The 20,899-nt window shown below is 43.1% G+C and overlaps 1 protein-coding gene across 8 annotated transcripts in view; it reads left to right on the top strand.

Moving 5' to 3' along the window:
* The window catches only part of JADE3 (jade family PHD finger 3), a 59,767-nt gene extending 39,354 nt beyond the window's left edge, over positions 1-20,413 (top strand). For all 8 annotated transcript variants that reach the window (XM_080584985.1, XM_080584984.1, XM_080584991.1 and 5 more), the window contains 8 exons: positions 107-264; positions 2,154-2,344; positions 3,971-4,182; positions 6,562-6,729; positions 11,926-12,042; positions 12,496-12,969; positions 15,369-15,486; positions 16,995-20,413. In XM_080584985.1, the coding sequence (XP_080441111.1) occupies positions 107-264; positions 2,154-2,344; positions 3,971-4,182; positions 6,562-6,729; positions 11,926-12,042; positions 12,496-12,969; positions 15,369-15,486; positions 16,995-17,896 (2,340 nt within the window). In that variant the 3' untranslated portion in view covers positions 17,897-20,413. The remainder of the gene's footprint in view (positions 1-106; positions 265-2,153; positions 2,345-3,970; positions 4,183-6,561; positions 6,730-11,925; positions 12,043-12,495; positions 12,970-15,368; positions 15,487-16,994) is intronic.
* The last annotated feature ends 486 nt before the right edge of the window (positions 20,414-20,899 follow it).

The following is a 20,899-nucleotide window of genomic DNA, read 5'->3' as shown; positions in this document are numbered from 1 at the left end:
CAACATAAGTGCATTGTTTCAGTGTAGATTAGGAAAAATACCTACTAGTTTCTCTGGTGGAAGTCTTTTTTCTTAAGCCTCTCTTCTCCTTGGGTTTTCTTTGCAGGTGTTCCGCAAGGATCTCATTAGTGCCATGAAACTACCAGATTCTCACCATGTTAACCCCGATGAATATTATGTCTTTGCGGACACATGGAAACAGGAATGGGAGAAAGGAGTCCAAGTTCCAGCCAGTCCAGAAACAATTCCACAGCCTTCTCTCAGGTAACAGAGATTACACTTAAAGCATGTGTGCAGAACGTGAACTCAGAGAAGGTGGCCTCTCAGAAGAGAGGTGGTCTAAACACAGTCACATTTCCTTGTTGTTACAGTTAAATCTCCAATGCAGCAGCCTCCAGGCATCCTTTTAAGCCAAACAAGCACCAATTTGGAAGACATTTCTGTGGCACTTCAGACCTGATTCTGTCTGTATACCATGATGGTATCTACATTGCAAGTGTTAAAAGGGGATTTTATATTTTCCTGAGTCACGTGGTGCTATGGGTTAAATCTGTTTTCTCTTTTAAGTGTGGAAAGTTAAATTAAAAATAAACCTAAATCTTGCGTTGTTTTCATGCTACTTGAAAAGCCTCCCTATAAAGCATGAAGAAATAGAACAGTAGGCACTCAGGAATAGCTGGTACCCGATAAAGCTACTCACTTGTTCACATAATACAATTTTTGTTGCTGTTGCCAGAGCTTTTAACTCCTTCTGCTATCTTTTTCCACAAATAGCTGCTGATCATTATACAAGTTCAGTGATGTCAGTTTCAGGAGACAGATTGTTTGTCCTCTCTTGTTGTTTTTAGACCGGGAAAAGGTGACAGTGTAATCCTGTAACCTTTCCTGGTAGAAAAAGTGTGTTTTAGCGTAGAAGTATTACTGCCAGCATGGTCTTCAAGACGAAGATAAATGAGTTGTCCAGTGAAAGCGCTGATGCCAGCATAATCTAATTTCCACTGGGGCTATTGTCAGTACCAAGTTATTAAAAATAAATATATTGCATCTCATACCAGTGGTATTATATTAGAGTTAAAAATTGATATAGAATAGGCTGGACTAGAGAAAAGAAAAGCTCACAAGGGAACATGAGGAAAAAATGAGCGAGGTGAAGGGGGGAAGAAGAATGGCAGAGGAACATTGTTTGTGCTAACATTGACAACCCACATTGTCCAGTTAGAATTATGTGGGATACTGCTCAACTGCTGCCTGATCCTGCTTTCCTCCTCTTGCCTTGTTTCCCACAGCTTTTCTTTTCTCCTGGTGCCGGGGAGGGCGAGCTCTGGAAAGCATGCAGAGCTTCTCACGTATGGCACTGTTCCATTCAGTATCTCCCTGGCTTCCTTTCACATGCAGGGCCTCTTGCATTAAATGCAGAGAAAGACAGACTGACTTTATCTAGCTAGGGTCAGTCTCTCCGTTCTCATAGGCTAGTTTACTAGGCAAACGCTAATTTTTATCTCTTAAAATAATTGAAAGGTTAAAAACACCAGTATTTTTTCCCCTTGCTTCCTGGATGATTTTTAGCTGTTTTTTCCCCTTTATGTTTTTGCTCAGCAACAGAATTGTTCTTACATAATAAAAATAATACATTTGTAATGTGGATGGAGTGTGCCATGTATAAAATACGGGTAGACTGCTTAACCCAAATGAAGAGCAAACATCTCCTCCTCCTCCCCCTAACTGCAGCAGAATAAATCAAGCTTTCCTGAAAAAGCTGGAATCCTGAAGATTATAAGCTGGCAAGATTTCCTTCTATCGTTTAGGAAGAAGATAGAACAAAGATTGTAGGGTTTTTCGTGCATAATACTTTCTGTGGGTTTCAAAAACATTTGCATCGCCATGCTAGTAGCATTTGTTAAGTTGAAAATATTATGCACAGGCTTACATTTTAAAAATGATTCTGTATACGTAGCAAACCTTAACATATTTCATATGAAGAAATGACATTTACAGAATCCTGTCTTCCCACCCTGGCTTCACTCACAGGCTAGTTTAAAATCTGTGAGATGCTAGATTTCTTTGCACTTGATAACAAATATTTCATGTCTTTCAAGGCTGAATCTTAAAAAGCTGTAGCTAACTCTCCATTTCCTTTTTACTTTCACGTGCAGGGTTGTAGCAGAAAAAGTAAAAGAAGTACTGTATACACGACCCAGGAAGTACATCCACTGTTCCAGCCAAGAGCCCACAGAACCAGGTTACATCAACATTTTGGAACTGGCAGAATCTGTGTGTCGCTATGACTTGGATGATATGGACATCTTTTGGCTCCAGGAGCTAAATGAAGAGCTTACTGAAATGGGTAATTTCACAACATGTTCTAGTTTTTAAAGCAGCAGTTTGCTGCTGCTGGTTGAGTAGTAGTCTGCTGTGTGAGATTTCTTAAAGATCTTTGAATGAGAATTTGATGGAAATGCTAGGAAAAACGAGGTAATGAACATCTATAAAAATGTTTAAAATGAGTTACTGGATCAGTTAGTGTTTGATGTTTTACCTGTTGTGCCTAAACACTTCTTCACGTCCAAAATCGTGTGCAACTTCTGCAGACTGATACAGGAGGGAAAAAGCCCAAACCAGGTGGAATTAATTTTAGGGCTTTAAAGGTTAAAAATATTGCGTAGGAAAAACATATGCTTCCATTTTTTAAAATTGAACATATAATTGCTACACAATACAGAGTTCTGAGGAGCTTACATGCTGGGTTCTTAACAGAATAATTAAGTTGCACACATGCTAGCCCATTTAAAATCTGCTAAATAAACTTTCTTTTTTTTTCCACACAAGTTGTGGGTATAGAAGGCTTTGAGGGGCAGTGAACTATGGAAAATAATCCTGGAGATATTGCTGGAATAACGGGGTTGTGGTGGGATAGTCTGTGCAGCTGGTGCTTTTCCATGGATGAATGCAGCTCAGTGAGCAAAAGGGAGATATTTAACATCCCCTGGATCTGCTTGACAAAGAAGGAGGAACTAGATGGGGTGGGCTAATTGATAATGGCACTGGCTGTAGCAGGTATGAAATAGTTGAGACTGAGATCCTGAGGTGAGCAAAGAAGGGAAATAGCCTTCTGCTCCTGGGCTTATGGAGAGTAGGCTTCTGCTTATTTGGGAAGCTGCTAGGTGGGGTCAGTGAGGCAACTCTGAAAGGTGAAATTGCTGGAAAGAGCTAGCAAGGCTTTAAGGACAACCTCCTCCAAGCACAAGAGTGATCATCCAGGCACTCAGGAAAACGAGTAGTTAGATGTGTCACCGGCTTGGTGAGGGAGGGAATTCATGACAGAGCTCCAGAGCCTTCCTTATGTAAAAGGAGGATGCAAGGACAAGCTTCCTAGGCATACTGGGTGCTGTTCCTAAACACAAGGCTTTTCTGGGGCTGAAATGGCCATCCGTGGAGATTTTCAAGGTCTGACTAGGTATGTTTGTGAGCAACTTAATCTGGATTCAGTGCTGACCCTGCTCTGAGCAGGGAGCTGGGCTGGATCCCTCCAAGGTCCATTCCCACCTGAATGATACTGTGATCCTGTATGTTCAGGGAGTGAAAAAATATCCTGGCACTGGAGAGAACAGTTTAATACCAGAAGGCACTTTGTTTCAGCAGTCATTTATCTTTTCCATCTCCCTGTGTATCAGTTGCAACAAGAAATCAAAATCAGCAGCCATCTTCTTGTGCGTAGTCCAGCAGTTAGAGTGATGTCTTTTGTCTTATGTACAATCCGAACTTCTACTTCAGTAGTAGTTCTGTTTGTATTTATAAAATCCTGCTAAAATTAGCCAGTGAATGATAAAAGACCTTTTGTTTATTTGTTTTTCATTTAAGTCATGTGTATGCTGCTGTAGTTGCTGGAAGTTGTTCTCTTTTTCTGCCTCTCAGACTGGGTCAAAAGCACCTGACTGTCTCCCAATTCCCCTTTCCCCGTTCTGCACTGTAGGATGCGGGCCCCTGGATGAAAACACAATGGAAAAGACGATTGAAGTGCTGGAACGGCACTGTCATGAGAACATGAATCATGCAATTGAGACTGAAGAAGGACTGGGCATAGAGTACGATGAAGATGTCATCTGTGATGTGTGCCGGTCCCCTGACAGCGAAGATGGGAATGATATGGTGTTTTGTGACAAGTGTAATATCTGTGTCCATCAGGTCAGTGCCTGCAGAGATGTTGACACTGTCCTCTGATCTTTGTTTACCTTGGCAAGTGTGGAATTTGAGCCAGTGTTAAATGTGAATGTGGAGGGCTTTGTGATTTTCTGGGTAAGGAGGGTGGTGCAATACCAAGCTCAAATTTTGTACTCTGAGAGTTACAGTAGATAAGTGGCCGAGCACAGTCTGTGTGTGGACCTCTATCATCCAGTAGGAGCATGAAGCGTCCTCAGGACTTGCAAGTGCTTTCTCTGTGACCATAAACCCCTTTATTAACCCTCCGTTTGAAAATAAACAGGGTGGAGAGTGCTGCCTGCCTACATGTAAAGAATTCAAAGATCGCTTGTTTCAGAGCTGGGGTTTTTCCCTCCTTGATTGAGTTGTTAACTGGCCAAACAGACTGTCCAAATTTAGCCACCTGAAACCACATGTAGGTGCTTTAACAGGCCGATCTTTTTTGGGAGGCATAAGCACCTGCAAGGGCCGAGCACTTGGTCTGAATGCTGCTCGTATTTATGGTGTTTCAGATGTAGCCAGGGCCTCGCTCCAGCTGAGCTCAGCCTAGACAAGCAGAGGTATCCTTGTAACCAAAAAGTGGAGACGAGTCCTGTGGTTTCTGGCATGTCCTGTTTGAGAAGGGATTTTACAGCTGGGGTGCCAGCTCTGGAGGCAGCCTCTGCTCGTGCCTCTTCGTAAGTAATGATGAATTTGCAGCAGGAGGCTCGGGGTTGCCCACTAGCTGGGGCTGGTGGCCTGCTGCCTCCTTCCCCTGCCCCTTCCCCAGCCACAGGGGCCAGGCCTGCCCAGCGTGAGCCGGGGAGTGTGCCTGGGCTAGAGCTAATCCTAAGAAAGCCTGGCAGCAAGCAAGCCACCAGAAAGAGTTATCAGTTTGATTTTTAATCTGGATGGGCCCTGGTTCACCAAGCAGCCTCATCAGGTCTGTTCGTCATCACGCCGCTTGGAGGCGGGGAGGAGGAGTGCGAGAGATTTCCTCCTTCACAGTGCCCTCTCATGCCAGCTCAGACAGATTGCCAAGTTACTGGTTTGGTAGCCTAGGCCGCCTCCACTCATTAGCTGGATTAAATTAGGAAATGGTTTACGTCCATTTCCAGCCTCCTAAATGTGATCTTTTGGTATAATGCCACTTCTGCATCAGTAATAGAAAGAGTGTTGGTGGGAATGTGCCTCAGAACAGGAAAAAAAAAATAAATCACTTGTAAAATTTAGATTACAGCTCCCCCTGTTGGGTTTTTACAACAGTCAAACATGAAAATAGCATTTAGGTTAGTCTGTCCTGGTGTTTTTGTGATGCGGGATTTCTTTCAGGAAAGTCCCCCTCTCTCTAGGCATGACAGGAATGTGCAGTATTTGGTGATACTGCTTCACAGTAAGGACCAGGGTCTTAGAACCAGAAGGCTGGGGGAGCAGACTCGGGGATTTTATACTAGATTTGAATCTAAAAGGCTGGTTACAGCTGGCAAGGCTTTCAGCCTTACTGTTCCCAGGTAGGGTGTTGGGAATGGCGTGATTTCCTTAGAAAGCAGCCCTGTTGATAATGCTTCTTACTGTGAGTGGTTTTGGATACACTCAGCTTTAATATGTGTGTATATTCAATAGGGTACATCTATGTACATATGTAGTTTGCCATTAGGAAAGGCTATGAATCTGAATCAGAAAGCAAGCTACATTTCTTCTTTTTTTCTTTTTAATCCTCAAATTTAGAAAAAGGTAAGAAATTCCTCAATTTTCAAGGGGTTAAACGCAATATTCAGGGAAATAGGCCTAAAACCCAGCATCTCATAATTCCGCTATATACTGTAATTTTTCTTGCAATATTATATATAAAGTCAAATGATTGTCAGAACTGTAACCACAAAGGTAATTTAATACTGTATGCAAAAATCTTCAGAAGAATCTTCAAAAACCAGCTCATTGCTTCACATCTAAATAGAATTATGTTAGAGTGTAAAGTTGTTAATGATAGGAAATAGTGATTTTTTTAAGGCAGGGTTACATGCAGAAGCTAATTTAAAAGAGACGTCTGCGTTGTTTCCTTCAGAAACTTAAAAAGTCACTAAATGCAAAGATGAAGGTTCTTAATGGCAGTGTTTGTTGTTCAGTCACAATGGCTGTTTTATGCTGTGAACAAATAATACCAAGACACATACTTTAAAAAGAAGCAGGCATAGAAAGTGTTTGTTTTATAGGCTGTAAATCTCTTTGATCACCTGACTCCTTTTAAGGTAACAAAATTGGAGAAGGATTAAGCAAAGGCCAAACCTTGCCTTTAGGATCTGAAAGCTTTGTGCCGTATGAAAATTAATGTTTGGATGTGAAATCCTATTAGTGCAATGATCTCGATCCCTGTTTTCTTCCCAGGCGTGCTACGGAATCTTAAAAGTTCCTGAAGGGAGCTGGCTGTGCCGCACCTGCGTTCTGGGGATACATCCTCAGTGCCTCCTGTGTCCCAAACGAGGAGGTGCCATGAAAGCCACCAGGACAGGGACCAAGTGGGCACACGTGAGCTGTGCCCTCTGGATTCCAGAGGTAAAGCCGAATTTCTGCCTCGTCCTTTTGTATTGTGGTCTCTCCTCTCCTCTTCCTTCTCCTCCTCTTCCTCCTCCTCCTTGTTCTCTCCTTTGCTTTTTCACATTCTCATGATTTTAATGTATCTGTATGGCTTAGTCCTGGGCTTTCTTCTGATGAGTCTGCAAAATCTGTAAAGGCTGGGAGAGAGTCCAGCTTACGTTCCATTAATTAATCCCTTTGTCGTTCGTTCCCCCCGCCGATATACTGAGCAAGCACTTCTCGGTATCGTTAAGGTATCTGAGTGACCTGCTGGAAAGGCTCACTGATGTAAGGTAGCGTTCGCTGCGTAACTGCAGCTTCGTCGTCTCTCTTAGCTCCTGATAAATGTGTGAGCTCTTGGTTAGGTGTATAATTTGCACGAATACATTCACTTTTTTGGTCTGTTCTGTTTTTTAAGAAGAAACCCGAACATATTGCATGATTTGTATTGGATGGTCTCTGAGGTGGGGAGATGTTTGTAGTTAAGGCTTTTTTACACTGATTTTTTTCTGAATGGTGGGGAGAAGAAAAATCTCTCATGTTATATTTTATAAGAAAAGGCTTTTTAGTTACATGGACATAAATAAAGTTTAATAATGAAGCTGTACACTTGTTCTATTTAGAATCAAGTTTAGCATGACATTATAGTTGTGTAAATTGGAATATTCACTCACATATAGATGGGCTGTGTGTTTAATTTTGTGCTCAGAATGATATTTCTGATTTCTTTCTGGTAAGATCCACAGATCCATGACAGTGGATGGTTTAGTGTGAGGCTGTAGCCACATCCATTGGCACTGTGATATCAAGGGGATGCCTTATTTCTCAAGCCTTCTCCTCCGAAGCAGCCAGGCCTTGCATTTGCAAAACTTCACGAGGAAGATGTGAAGATTCTGGAAGTTTTTTTTTTTTAACATGGCAGCACGATGCAATGTGTGTTTCCTAGCTCTGTCACAGGCATATATCTGATTTGCAAGGAGGTTATCTTTGCAGTTCTGCTTTCCCTTCAGGCCAGCGTGTACTTCCTAGTGTCTCATCTACCTTTAGGGAGAAAGGAGTAGAGGGGAAAAAAACACGAAAGATTAAAATAAATAAAAATCTCCTGACTTCTGTACTTCTGAAGCGCCTGTCTCTGAGCAGACTGGTTTTCCTTAGAGGTCCTTTATGCATGCGGTTGCCTTGATGTCCTTCGCAACAGAAGAGGAACAGGCAGGTTTGGAAAGCAGCTGACTACAGGACGGGGAGCCAGTGCTGCCTTCTTGCCTGCCCACCTCCCTCCGGCTGAGCGAGAGAAGCCAAGGGAGTACCCAGGTGGGAGAGCTGAAAGCCAGCTGCTCCCACAGCCGTCGGCCACTCTGGGCCTCAGGCACCTCCTCCCCTCTGCACCAAAGCCAAGTGTGTCAGGCGTAGCAAGGAGGTGACACCTGCCAGGAGAGGTGGGAAACGCCTCTTGGATCCGTTCATCCTCTCTGTCCCCTGCATTGTTGTTTGTAGGAGGGAAAAAAACTAATCAGTCACCAAGGAAGCCAAAGAAAGCTTTGGGAATCTCTGTGAAAATGTTGGGTTCCTATCTGGAGAATCACTGCGGCCTTATGTGATCAGTGGACTGGAAAGGTGCAGAGCTTGAAGACCTGGAGATACTTTATGGCACGATGCATATTCCCTTGGAACTCCCCCGGAAGAAGCAAACGAATTATAAAATCACTGCTACTTCCCACTGTGCTCCCAACAGAACAGAGCAAGGCAGAACACAGAGAAAAGTGAGCCATGATCATGTTTGTGGTAAAATGTTCAAAGAGGGACTTGATGAGTCACCAAGTGTAGGCTAGCGTGTTGCATGCAGTTGCACTGGGTATTGTCCTTCATTAATTCATTCAGCACTCCCTTAAAATGTGTTTGTTTTTTTTCTTCTCTCCCTCCCCCAGTAAGCTAATGGTGTCAAAAGGCTTTGTTGACCTTCACTTGGCTGATTGAGACATTTGAAGGTTTTTACTTTACAAAGTGCCGTCGTCGTTGGTTTATATCCTTTTATTCTTCTGCCATTATTGTCTTTTAGTGTAAATGTCTCTTCTATGTTTTCTTAAAAGACGTTCTTTGACAAAAAAAAAACTTTGAGATCAGAAAACTTGCACTGTTCTGAAGTTCAAGATTTTTCTGCCTTAGAGGACCCGCTGCAGGCACATCTTCCCTCAGTCAGCGTGTTGTCAGCTGGAGCACAAAGCCATTTCTCCTTGCTGCAGCTGGAGAGGTCTCAAATGCTTTGTCCTTTGCTGCTGCTGCGCGTGGCTGCGCTCCAGCCGCTGGGCCACCGATGCAGATCTCTCATCGCGCCCAACGCGTGGCTGCTGGTGGCAGGCTACCAGCGGAGAGCAGGGTGATGACGGAGATGTCAGCTCACTGCGTAAGTCACAGAGAAGAGGCTTCAGCAGCCTGGTGTTCTCACTCTCTCCCACTCTTGTAACTTCTTCGGAGTACGGCAGTCAAAATGTAACCTGACGCAACTTGAAGGAGTAACAGAGAAGCTACATGTTAAGGCAGACAGTCGTTTCTGTCTTGGGAAGGGAGGTTTGGGGAAATGGAAAGGCTGGCCTCTCAGCTCTCTGGATCCCTCGTGAACAGCCAAGTTCAAACAAACTTTGCCTTGACTTCTCTCTTTGAATATTAGAAACATGCAGGCAGCATGAGGCCAGTATAAATAAACTGCACCTGACTCTAAGCGCCTCTTCGTGTTTTTACAACGCGGGGTAATGTAAACAGGCAGCATGGCAAGCCAAAGGGACAGTATTTCTAACGTAAATATTTCCTGCCCTTCTGAGTCCCCTCTGGGGAAGCAGCAGGGAGAGCAGTAAAGGGGAGCAGAGAGCGAGAGGGAGGTGTGTGTCAGTTCCCAGCTTTGGCTGGGACACACGGTGGAAAGCTGGTGCTACCCAATGTCAGAAGAAAATCACTGAAGATTCCTTTTTGAAAGGAATAAAGACAGCATGGCAAGTTGATGCAACCCCTTAATTCCCACGGGAAGTCTTACCTGTTGATTCTGGTAACTGGGACAAGAAATGTGGTCAGTCTCTTTACAATATTGTTTCAGAAACACCTGGGCAACATGTAACCAGCTCTGTTTTGAGCAGCATCAAGTTAGGTTGGTAAAGGGTCTTTCATTATGGAAACAAAAAAGCTGCTTTTGACATTTAGGAGTGCTGAACATGATTTTGTGGAACAATTCAAGAGTTTTAGGACAGCTTTGTCCCTTTCCTGCTGATTTATAGAAGTCCACAAAAGATGAAACTGTTCCTCATCTCTACCTGATGAATGCATCACATACTGCCTCCGCATTCTCCTTCTTGTCCTCTCCGGGATCTCTCTGGAGCATCCCGCTACCTTTCTAACAAAGATTTCTCAGAATTAGGTTTTAGTTCTGGCAGATGGGTCGCAGCTTGTTTCTTTTCCTCATCTTGCTTTTTTTTTTTTTTTTTAAATGATTTGAACTGGTGGTTTCTCCCGGTATCAAAACAGTGATTGATACTGCTGGCTTCTAGGTGCAAAGTCTTGTTGGTTTTCCGCACCAATCTTTCTGACTCTGGTTTTGGTCCAAGAGAAGGCTGAAGCACACCCAATGATGGGACTCGTGGGTTCTGGAGTTCAGTGACGTGTGCTTGTGCCTGTCACTGGGCTGAATGGAAACGTCACGCAGCACTGGCTGACCTCGGCATATTCCAGAAGATGTGGCTTGCAAGCGGAGGATTGGAGGTTGAATTACTATAACAAATATAAATCTTATTTGAGTCAGTTTTTGTCATTAGTCTATGAACTGCCGATCAACTTCCTAAAATGTGAAAATGATGAACCAAGTAATCTCTTGCAAAGCTGTCTTTCCCACCTACTTGACTGATGCTCAAAACAATGCAAAAGATAAGGAAAAGTAACAAAAATACTCAGTTTGAGCATAGTGGCTCTGACTCTCAGACTTGATCAGCGTGGCGCTGCTGTCTTGGAAAAGTCTACCTCACAGAGGATGTCTGCCTTGCTTCCTTAGGGATTAAGCAGGTTTTAAAATGAGTGTGTGCATCAGGTGATTGCTGAAATACCCCAAAAGGGAAGCTAGCATACCCAGCTTAGTTTGTTGGCCCTTGTAAAGGCAACAGTTTAATTATCATGTCTTAAACTAATTGTATGATGTGGATTTCCCTAGAAGAGACTTATTATGTTGTTGGAAGAATAATCTATGAAAATTACTGTAATGTAATGCTCTTAAGCTCCTCTTAAAAAAAAAAAAACAAAAACTTTTCAAGTCTCAGTCTTGACTACTTTCTTAAGGAATCAGTTTTATTCTGACCTCACAGTGCCACAGAACGTGACCTAGAAACCTCCTTTCTTTGAATTCTTCGTTTTGACCCTTTTGCAAAGAGTTCCTTATCCCACCACCGGTCTGCTCTGCTCAGGTCAATCACTCATATGAAGCATGGAGATCTTTCTAGCTAGAATTGCACTGCATTTCTGTTTCCAGCAGGTAGCCTTCCTTAGCACACAAACGCTAAATTCTAAAAGTGTTTCTTCTTTGTGTAAGTGTCAAAATCCAAGCTTTTAGAGACTGGCATCGAGACTTAGGAAAGTGTTTTAGAGTCACCTCTCGCACTGGGAGCGCTCAGTGGAGGTAAAGCCAGAAAGCGAGGCTTTCCCTGGCTGCTGACTGATAGATCTGGTTCTGCCCCAAATTGTGAGCTGGCAGAAGTAGCTCTTGTAGTGGATCTGTGGATCTTAAAGAAGGAAACTTTTCAGGTAAGTGTGAGTAAGCGTTCCTGTTTTGTTCTGACTAGCTTGCGTTTTGGTACTTTTTAAATCAGATCTGTTTAAGCAGCACAGAAGAAAAATACAGAATTGAAAGGGAATAAACTTTGCTATCATTTACTGTAGTCTCTTAAATGGTTCATAACAAGACATGCTGCAGATGCCTAAAATCTTCTGAAGAGTCACAACTTCTAGCCACCAGGTTAAACTAATTGTATTCCTCAACATGGTTTTCTTCATGCAGGATCTTCTGGGGTCACTTGCTAAGAAGCACGAGCACATAGATATCTGTGAATGAGATAAATATGTGGTCATACTTCTTGTTCTGGTATTAGCAGAGAGCTTGTTTTTATTGCCTTGGTAACTGTTTTCCATGCCGTTTTTTGTTTTCAGGTTAGTATTGCTTGCCCAGAAAGGATGGAGCCGATCACAAAGGTGTCTCACATTCCACCAAGTCGATGGGCTTTAGTGTGTAGTTTATGCAAACTGAAAACTGGTGCTTGCATTCAGGTATGTACTTGTTTTCCTGTGACTCTTGAGCCTGTGAGATGGGGATTTTTTTTTTAATTTTGTTCTTCCTGTATTTGGAGATGTTATGATGAAGACAACTGTAGGATAGCTGCCTACTTTTTCATAGCTGTTTGCTAACAAATCAGTTCCCTAAGCACTCCAGCGTAGAGAGTTAGGAGATGGTCTGAGTTGCCTTCTTTTGAGCAAGCCTGAGAAGTGCAAGTACTGGTAGCATGTAGATCAGAGGTGGATCCTTCCACGGGACGGTGTTCAAAAATGAGAAAATACAGTCACATGATACCAACTTGGAAGAGATCAACAGATACTTCTAAGAGTGCTTAGGAGATATGATTTGGTAGGGATAAACTTTGATGTAATGAGGATATATTTTTTTCTGGTTCATTGCTAGTCTTAGTGACTTAAGTGTTGTTTTCTTTTTTCTTCCATTTGTAGTGCTCCGTGAAAAGCTGCATCACTGCCTTTCATGTCACCTGTGCCTTCGAGCATAGCTTAGAGATGAAGACTATCCTGGATGACGGGGATGAGGTCAAGTTCAAGTCGTATTGTCTAAAGCACAGCAAGAACAAACAGAATTCGCTGCCTGACGTTGATGAGCATCCCAAAAATATGTCAGACCAGAAGCAAACGGAGAGCGAGAAAACCAGTTTGCGAGCCCAGAAACTCCGAGAGCTGGAAGAAGAGTTTTACTCACTTGTTAAAGTGGAGGATGTTGCAGCAGAACTGGGTCTTCCTAAACTTGCTGTAGACTTCATCTACAATTACTGGAAATTAAAGCGAAAAAGTAACTTTAACAAACCATTGTTTCCTCCCAAGGAGGATGAAGAAAATGGCTTAGTGCAGCCAAAAGAAGATAGCATTCATACTCGCATGAGGATGTTCATGCATTTGAGGCAGGACCTAGAGAGGGTAAGAGTTTAACTGGTAAAGTTTTGAAAAACTGCGTGCAGGTGATCAGCAGCTTTGTCTTTGGACAAAAGTGGGAACGGGAGGAGCACAGGGAGATGATTTTTAAAATAACAGTAATAATAAAAGGTAAGGCCTTCAACTCCATTCGTGTGATACACTGCATTGCACACTGCAGAGACTTTGAGGAGCTGTCCCTTTTCAGTCCAGTGAGATCCAATGTGAAAGCCATGCTTCCTGACTTGCTTAGAGGTTTCTCCTGTACATATTTTAAGATGCATGTTTCTGCCCACAATGGGCATATTTGGTAATTGACTCTTTGGTTTCAATATAAATAGAGTAAACTTATTTGAATGAGCTGTGGTAGTTGCTAGTGATACTCCTTAGGTGTTCAGGACAAAAAAAAAAGTTACTTTATGAAACAAAATAAGTTCAAACAGTGAAGGAATGGGGCAGGCTTGACAAATTCTTCTCTTCTACGTTGTCGTGGCATGGAGGGACTCTTGATTTGTACTTAAAAATGTGATTATAATGGTTAAGGTAAAATGGTAAATGTTAGCTAATTCTGGATGTGGAAAAATCAATTTGCATAGGTAAAGCAGCAAGTATTTTTTTTTTGGTGAGTGTGCCTTAAGCTTTTGTAGAATTCTAAAAATACATTAAAACATCATCATGGTTTGAGGGCGATTGGGTGAAGTTCTGGGTGGTTAACTACCCCAGAGGCTTCTTGGCTTCACGGACAAAGAAGAAGAATGCTGGCCCGTGCTCAGACAGCTTCCCGTGACTTCTGATTCAGGTCCCTTACTCACCTCTCCTCTTGGGCAGCGTGCTGGTGTGGGCTAGCCTAGGTAGCGGGCAGGCTGAATCACTGCTCGCGCTCTTGAGCTGGGCGATTTCCCTGCCCATGGCTGCCCGAGGTGCTGCTGTTGGTGAGCAGCTGGAAAACAACCCGCCGAGTCTAGCACTGCTTGTGGCTTTGCTGAGCAGGATGAAAAGGAAATTATCTTTTTACCAGTATCTAGTTGGGATCTTGGAGATGGCTAGCCAGCATTTGGAAAAGGTGGAGTTCTTGAGGAAAATCCAGAGTAGGTATTTCTTCTGGCAGCCCCACAGAGTGCCGCCTTCTGGCAGCTAGCTGGCGGCGGAGGAAGCCAGGCTTGTTGCCACCTGGGGCTGCTGATCACCTGTAGTTTGCAAGAGCTTAGAGATGGGTAGTGAATCTAAGGCGTATTCAAGCTTGGATCTCTTTTTCCAGGACTTCAAATGTGGGTCCTTATTTTAAAAAAAAAAAAAAAAAAAAAAAAAAAAAGCTTTGAATGGAGGGTTTGGTGGTGGTTTTTTTGTTGTTGTTTTGTTTTTGTTTTTCTCTTTCAAGAAAGCATTTCAAGCTTTTCCTTGTGTTCAAAGAGTGGTTGGTTTGCGTCTAATTGTGCTGAAATTGATGCACTTACATGGAGTAGAAGTGCTTCATAGTTTGAAATGTCTTTCGGAGTTTCTGAACGACTTGTGTCACAAAATTTCCAGTTCAGTTATGTCTTGGGATGAAAATAAATTTGGGAATTTTGGAATTTCCTTCATCGGGAGAGAGGTTCCAGTTTCTGAACAGCTGAAGTTAGGTGTTCGGGGAAGTACGCTTGGCAGATATCATTCAGCCAGCCCCTATGTTTATTCTGTGTTGTGCCTGCTCTTTCGGGTCAGTATTACAAACTTGCAGTGCCTCTTCCTGTTTTCCTTACACGAGGTGGAAATACTGCTGTTAATTCAAACAAGTAGTGAAAGTAGAACTATGTGGATCTGCCATGCAGTCTGAAAATAAACTGCTAAATGCATCAGCCAAATGTGTGAAAGTCACGAGAAGCTGCAGTGTTCTTTTAGGGGTGATCCATGTGTTAATTATGGTCTAAGCTGGCCAGCTCTATTGGGTAGCTTTGTAAAAAGGTATACTTTCAAATGTTGCAGTAATTCTAGGAGAAACAAACTTAGTTTAGCTCTTGAAAATCATTCTGTAAAGAATTTCACAAGGAAATTCCAGGAGACTGGAGTACTGACTGCAGTAACGTCCCCAACATAGCGTGCGGCTGAAGTAGGCTTACCAACAAGCAAGTCTTAGAGATTACGTGCTTTTTCTTTTGACTAGCATTTTGTTTGCTTACTGTTCTCGTAGGTGAAAACACATTCTGCTGTCTTGCAGAATACGTTCAAGACGTTCATTAAACTGGTAATTAAAAAAATTCAGGATTTGTTTTAAATTCATGGTTACATATGTTTAGTATCATTCATGAGATATTTGCCAAGGGATATTGCTCATAAAATGTTTATAATTCTGTTGTGGATACATTTTTTTTCCGACAGATTTTTTTTTTTTTTAATTTGATGCTAAGTCTCCTATTATTTCTCGGTAGGTAAGAAATCTCTGCTACATGGTAAGCAGGAGAGAGAAACTGAAGTTGTCTCACAGTAAAGTACATGAACAGGTCTTCAATTTGCAAGTCCAGCTCATTAATCAGGAAATTGCTGCAGGTAATCACAGAAGTGTAAAATATGTACAAATTATAACTGTGTATAAACTAGAAAATTCTGTGTTCTCATTATGTTCTTGCGTAGTGTTTTAACATTTGAGAGCTGCCTTAAAAATTGTCTTCAAATATTCAGTCAATGAAACTACCAACATCCACGAAAGACTTTAATGTTTTAACATCTTAACTTGGATCTTTCATTCTTGGGCATATGCCTATAAGTTATCAATCACTGTGGAATCCGCATAGCAGAAATGAGCTGATGGTGATCTCTAGGTTTTTGCTTCTTTGGGCTGCTGTTTTATGGTGCTGTTTCCTCACAGCAAGCTCTGCTCTCCCACCGAGAAGTTCTTTTGCTTGCTGTAGTTAATTTCCTCAGGCAAAAGAGAAGAGTGACTGATAGGAATGGCTGTTCTCGTGTTGCCTTGAATACTTGATGAGCAACATGAAGGGGCATTTCTTAGCTTGTGATCTCAGTTACTGTCCCTTCCTTCAAAAAGAGCCTAAGCACTCTGGTTTTTAACAGCGAGCAGTAACTGTTTTGGAATGTTGATGTACCGAAACCAACTCTGCCCTTAATTTTTACTAAAATTGTGCCCTGAAATGAGGAACACAACATTTGGAAAGAGGAATAGTATATGTTACAGTGCAATTGCTTTTTTTTTTTTTCTTAATTGGGAAGTCAACTATTTCTGCAATTGTGAAATAATGATCTTGATGTTCATTCAAGATACACACTGTGTTTTTCGTAACCAATTTAGAGTGAAGCCATTGTGGTTTTCTGTCTACCCCTGAAACATGGATAAGTTTCATTAGTACTGACAAGGTGGTGGGTTTTGTTTGTTTGTTGTTTTTCAGCTGGTTTAGATCAGACTAGCTCTTTGCGGAAGCAGCAGTACTCTGCAGCACTTTGATTTTGTGTAAATAAATTTTATGAGAAATGTGTACTAAATTTACGTCTTTACAAAACCAAGTGCTTTTTTTAAAACTTAGTAAAATATTTTGAGAGATATTTTGCAATGGCAATGTGTGTGTACAATATAATAAAGACTCACACATCAGAGTGAAAAGACTTCTAAAGCATAGAGAATTTTAGAATACAAAGCAGAGCTGAACCAAGTCCAAACTGCAACTCAGTTTGAAGCATTGTTTCTTCTCTATCCAAAGCTGAATGTGAACCTTTTTTATAGCTTTGTTGGAACTACTTCTGTCATGTCTCGAAGCTGGTTCAATTCACTGGCTTAAAGCCCTGTAAAAGGGCACGCTGTTGTTTTTTTAATCGAAATGCTAAAATGCTTACCTAAATTTTGAAATGGTAGACAATTTGGAGCAGTCTTCATTATTCTGACTTGTCTGCAATGTCCTAAAATAATTTCACACTAATTGTTTGCAGATGCTTCTTACTGCTGAATAACCTTTTAATGCACTATAAAACTCTACAGGTGACAGTATGATTACCCTCTTTTTTAAAAGTCTTCTCTTCTTCTGCTCCCTCGTCTTTCTCTCATACAGGCCACACCCTGACAAGTGCACTAGAGAACACACTGTTCTACCCACCTCCCAGGATCACCCTGAAATTAAAAATGCCAAAATCAGCACTAGGAGATTGCAAAAATAACTCGCTGAAGCCTGGCAACAGACCGCTCTCTCCTGACAACAACAGCACTGTGTACAGCAAAAGGAGCGTGCCGATGTCAAAGGAACCCTACGAAATCAAAGCGAAATCGTACTCCAGGTATCAGCACGACAGCAGAAGCAACGGGTTGCTTGTCACGGCGGGGATCGGCAAGCCTCGCGGCGAGGCGAAGGATTCCGGCCCCGTGCAGGTGCCGGAGTTTCACCGGGGCCAGCCGTCCGGGAAGCCCCTGGCGCTGCAGGCGGCCCTGCACGGACAGGCTTCCATCGGGAACGGGCGGGCGCAGCAGGAGAACTCGCGGCTGGCGGCCAAGTCCAACGGGCTGATGCTGGGCAGGGCTGGGGACGTGAGCCAGAGGGACAGCTCCAGCCAGACGCCCTACGAGCAGGAGTCCGTGCTCGCAGCTCATTTGGCCAGCCAGAGCGGCTTCAGGAAATCCACCATGGAACATTTTAGCCGGTCCTTCAAAGAGGCTACCAACAGTCTGGTGAGGACCACGGAAGATCTCCGGTGCTGTGAAAAGCCAACGAGAAGACTCGCGACGAAAGAGCGCTTGTGGAGCAAGCAGGCGCTCGAAGGTGCTCCGTACCAGGACAACGACGGGTACTGTCCCGACTTAGAGCTGAGTGACTCTGAAGCAGAAAGTGACGAAAATAAAGAGCAAGTGAGGTTACGACGGAGTAGCTCGGAGAGAGAAAGCCCAAGTAAGGACTTCGGAAGAGATTGTCACAGTAGAAACAAAAAGAATATGATTTCTCACGGTTCGGTACAAAGGTGATTAGAAGCCCCCGCGGGGTAACTCAGCCTTTATGTATTCCGGTGTACCAGTGCAAAGCTCAGCATCAACAGGTTCCAGAAACCAGTACAGGACCTACGACAGGAAGAACTGCAGGAGGGGATGGGGGAGGGCGGAGCAATGGGAGTCGTTTTGTTCAACTGTGAATTGGCTTGCAGCCTTCGCGAGGCTAACCGAGTTACTATAGAGTCGCGTAGAAATGGATGGGGTTTATTAGAGGTTAACATCTGGGGAAGCGTGAGGCGGTTGGGCCTTGCGTAAATTCAGGAAACTGCTTCCTCCTTGCCAGCGTGCGTGCGAGGCAAGGTGCTCACGCTACGTCAGCCGTGTGGCGCTGGACAGGTAATAGAGGAGTCCTTGCATTGCTCGAGCGCGCTGCAGGGGGCTGCAGACGGAGACGCTAAAACCGCGTCCTTACAGCACCTGCCGCGTGGCGTTGATCCAGCAAGGCACTTGGGGACGCGCGAGAAAGCTGAGCGCATGAAAAACCCTGCTGCTTTCCCTCGGGTGGCCCAGCCCGTGCCCAAGCGCTCTGCTGGATCAGGCCCAAAGCGACTACTAGGCGACGGCCCCTTCCGCGCGGGGCCTCGAACGGCGGTGGCGTTTGCGGGCTCCTCGCGGAGGGTGGAAGCCGGCGTCACTGGCGCTGCCAAACTCACTGACCTCTAGACGTGCCCCCGGTCCCTGCTCTTGCTGAAGGTCGTGTTTCTCTTCGCAATTATTTGCTTATTTTGTAAATATACAACTTCTAGTACTTCATTTTTTTTTAATCTCTGTACATAGTTGCTTGTTGTGGGATGCACTTGTAAATATTTTACCCAGCTAACAAGTACAGATGGCTAATTTTGTGGATAGTGTTTACAAAAGTAGATGTACTACTTCAAAGAAAAATGCTATTTGACACTTACATTTAGGCAATCACCGGTGATGCCAGGTTCCTCTTGAAACTGAAATTTCACATCCGGAGGTGTTTGTACCTGGTGTTTTTAAAATAAGATGAATTAGAAATAATTTTGCCTGAATTTTTTATTTAGGCACGAATTTTCAACCCTAGCTGCCTCAATGTGGGCTTAGGAGCCTCACTTCTGGCATCTAGGCCTGTGAAATTTTAGCCAGTCATCATTTGGAGTATGTTTTTTTTATTGCTGAAAATTTATGGTTACGTTAAGCTGCTTTTCAACCTCTGGATCAGTTGCTGTTTCCCAAACTAAAACTTTTTTTTTAACGTGCTTTAAAATCAGTTGTTAACCAGCGTTTAAACTTCAACCTCTGTTGAGGAAGCGAGAAGGGAGGGGAAACCCTTTTCGGTTTGTTTATTTCGTCTGGGATTTCTGCTTGAATGCGGACAAATTTCTTGTGTTCTAGACCGTGTTGTGTTGATCAACAGAGTAACTGCACTTTTCCTCTCTGAAATGCCGTACGTTCCATAAATCCGCAGCATCCTCTGTCCCCAGTCACCGGCTGAGCTGGGACATGGGCTGCGTAGGGCATCCCGCACGCCTCTGTTCAGATGGGGGCTCATTTTCCCTACAAATGAAAGGTCAGCACCCAGTGTGACGATGACTATGCAGAAGCCAAACAGCATGTTTTTCTTCTCCATTATCTTAATTTACTGCTTTTAGTTTGGGAAATAACAACGCTTTTAGATTTGGTTTAAGCTTTGAAATCTCCCTCGTTGCAATAGGACTAGCAAGTCAGGGGCTGGAGGGCTTTAATGAAATAAAAACACGAAACGGCATCCTTAGCAATCCTGCTCTATTTGCTTCATGCAGTTTCTTTTTTTTTTTTCTCCCCACTTCTTGATTTTATGTATATTTGTGTAATTTGTCTTTCTAGAGCTGTATCTTCAAAATTATTTCTTTTGGTGTAAATATGCAGTAGCATTTTAGGTTTCCACATTTTATTTTAATGGGAAATGCTTTGTGTTCTAAGCCATGGGTCACTCAGAATAAGTAAACAAATGTTTGTTCATTTGTATTCCAGTTCTGACTCTCTTAGTTTTCCTTCGATATTTATTAGTAATCCTCTTACTGGTCACAAAATTTTATGAAGCTTGCGTTGGAAACACTTACGTGGGAGGCTGGCAAAGCGTTCATGCCATTTTGTGGCCAGAAGCATATGGCGGAGGGGAGGAAAATGGTGCTTCAGCAAAACTCAGCATTTCTGCTCTTCTGGGGTTATTAATTCAGTTGTTTCCCGCCTGGGCAATGGTTTTGCTAATTTTTACATGATTTTAATAGATATATGAAGGAGCCCTTGGTTACGTAGTTCTCAAGTATTGTCCCCAAAGTGCATTTGCTAGTTTTTATTGTGTGTTCGGTGGCTAACTGTTTGAAGTATTACCTCTTAACCTTATTTGTCTTTTTTTTTTGTGTTTTTGCATTTTGTTTTATATATATAAATATATATATATTCAATTTTCCAAGATGGACTCGGTCTTTTTCAGATGTCCCCTTTTTACAAGTACTTTTTCATTAAATTATGAAACTGCTAACAGTATTTTCATTTGTTGTGATTTATTCAGGGCTTTACCCTCCGTGTCTGGGAGGCTGTTAAACTAATGGGTCTAACAGCAGTGCTGTGTCCATCAGGAGTGAATTATTTCTGCAGAGCTGGCAATACTTTAAGTTGAAATGTCAAGGAAAACCTTTCCCCTTCAGCCTCCCCGAAGAAGAGTCAGTGAGCACCGATTTGCTGTGTTTAGCAAATAGTCCGAGCCTGGCTTTTGTTTCTGCCTAGCCCAGCAAATGTAACAGACCATTTGCTGCGCTGCTCTCACTTTCTAATATATTTGCTCGTGTTGTAGCACGACAGTCTGTCCCTGGTTGTACAAACCAAGCTGTAGAGGGGGAGCTGCAGCCTGGCCTTCCGCCTCACCCTGCTTCTCATACACCAGCACGTGTGCACGGCCGACATTGACACTGCCGAGTAAAGGAGGGTTCAGGACAAGCACGTTCCTGGGTTTGATGGTTGGTGGTGTTTTTT

The sequence above is a fragment of the Anser brachyrhynchus genome (assembly GCF_964034855.1).
Source record: "Anser brachyrhynchus genome assembly, chromosome: 1".
Taxonomy (NCBI): Eukaryota; Metazoa; Chordata; class Aves; order Anseriformes; family Anatidae; genus Anser; species Anser brachyrhynchus.
Note: the sequence above shows the minus strand (reverse complement) of the source record. Positions and strands in the feature narration are given on the sequence as shown.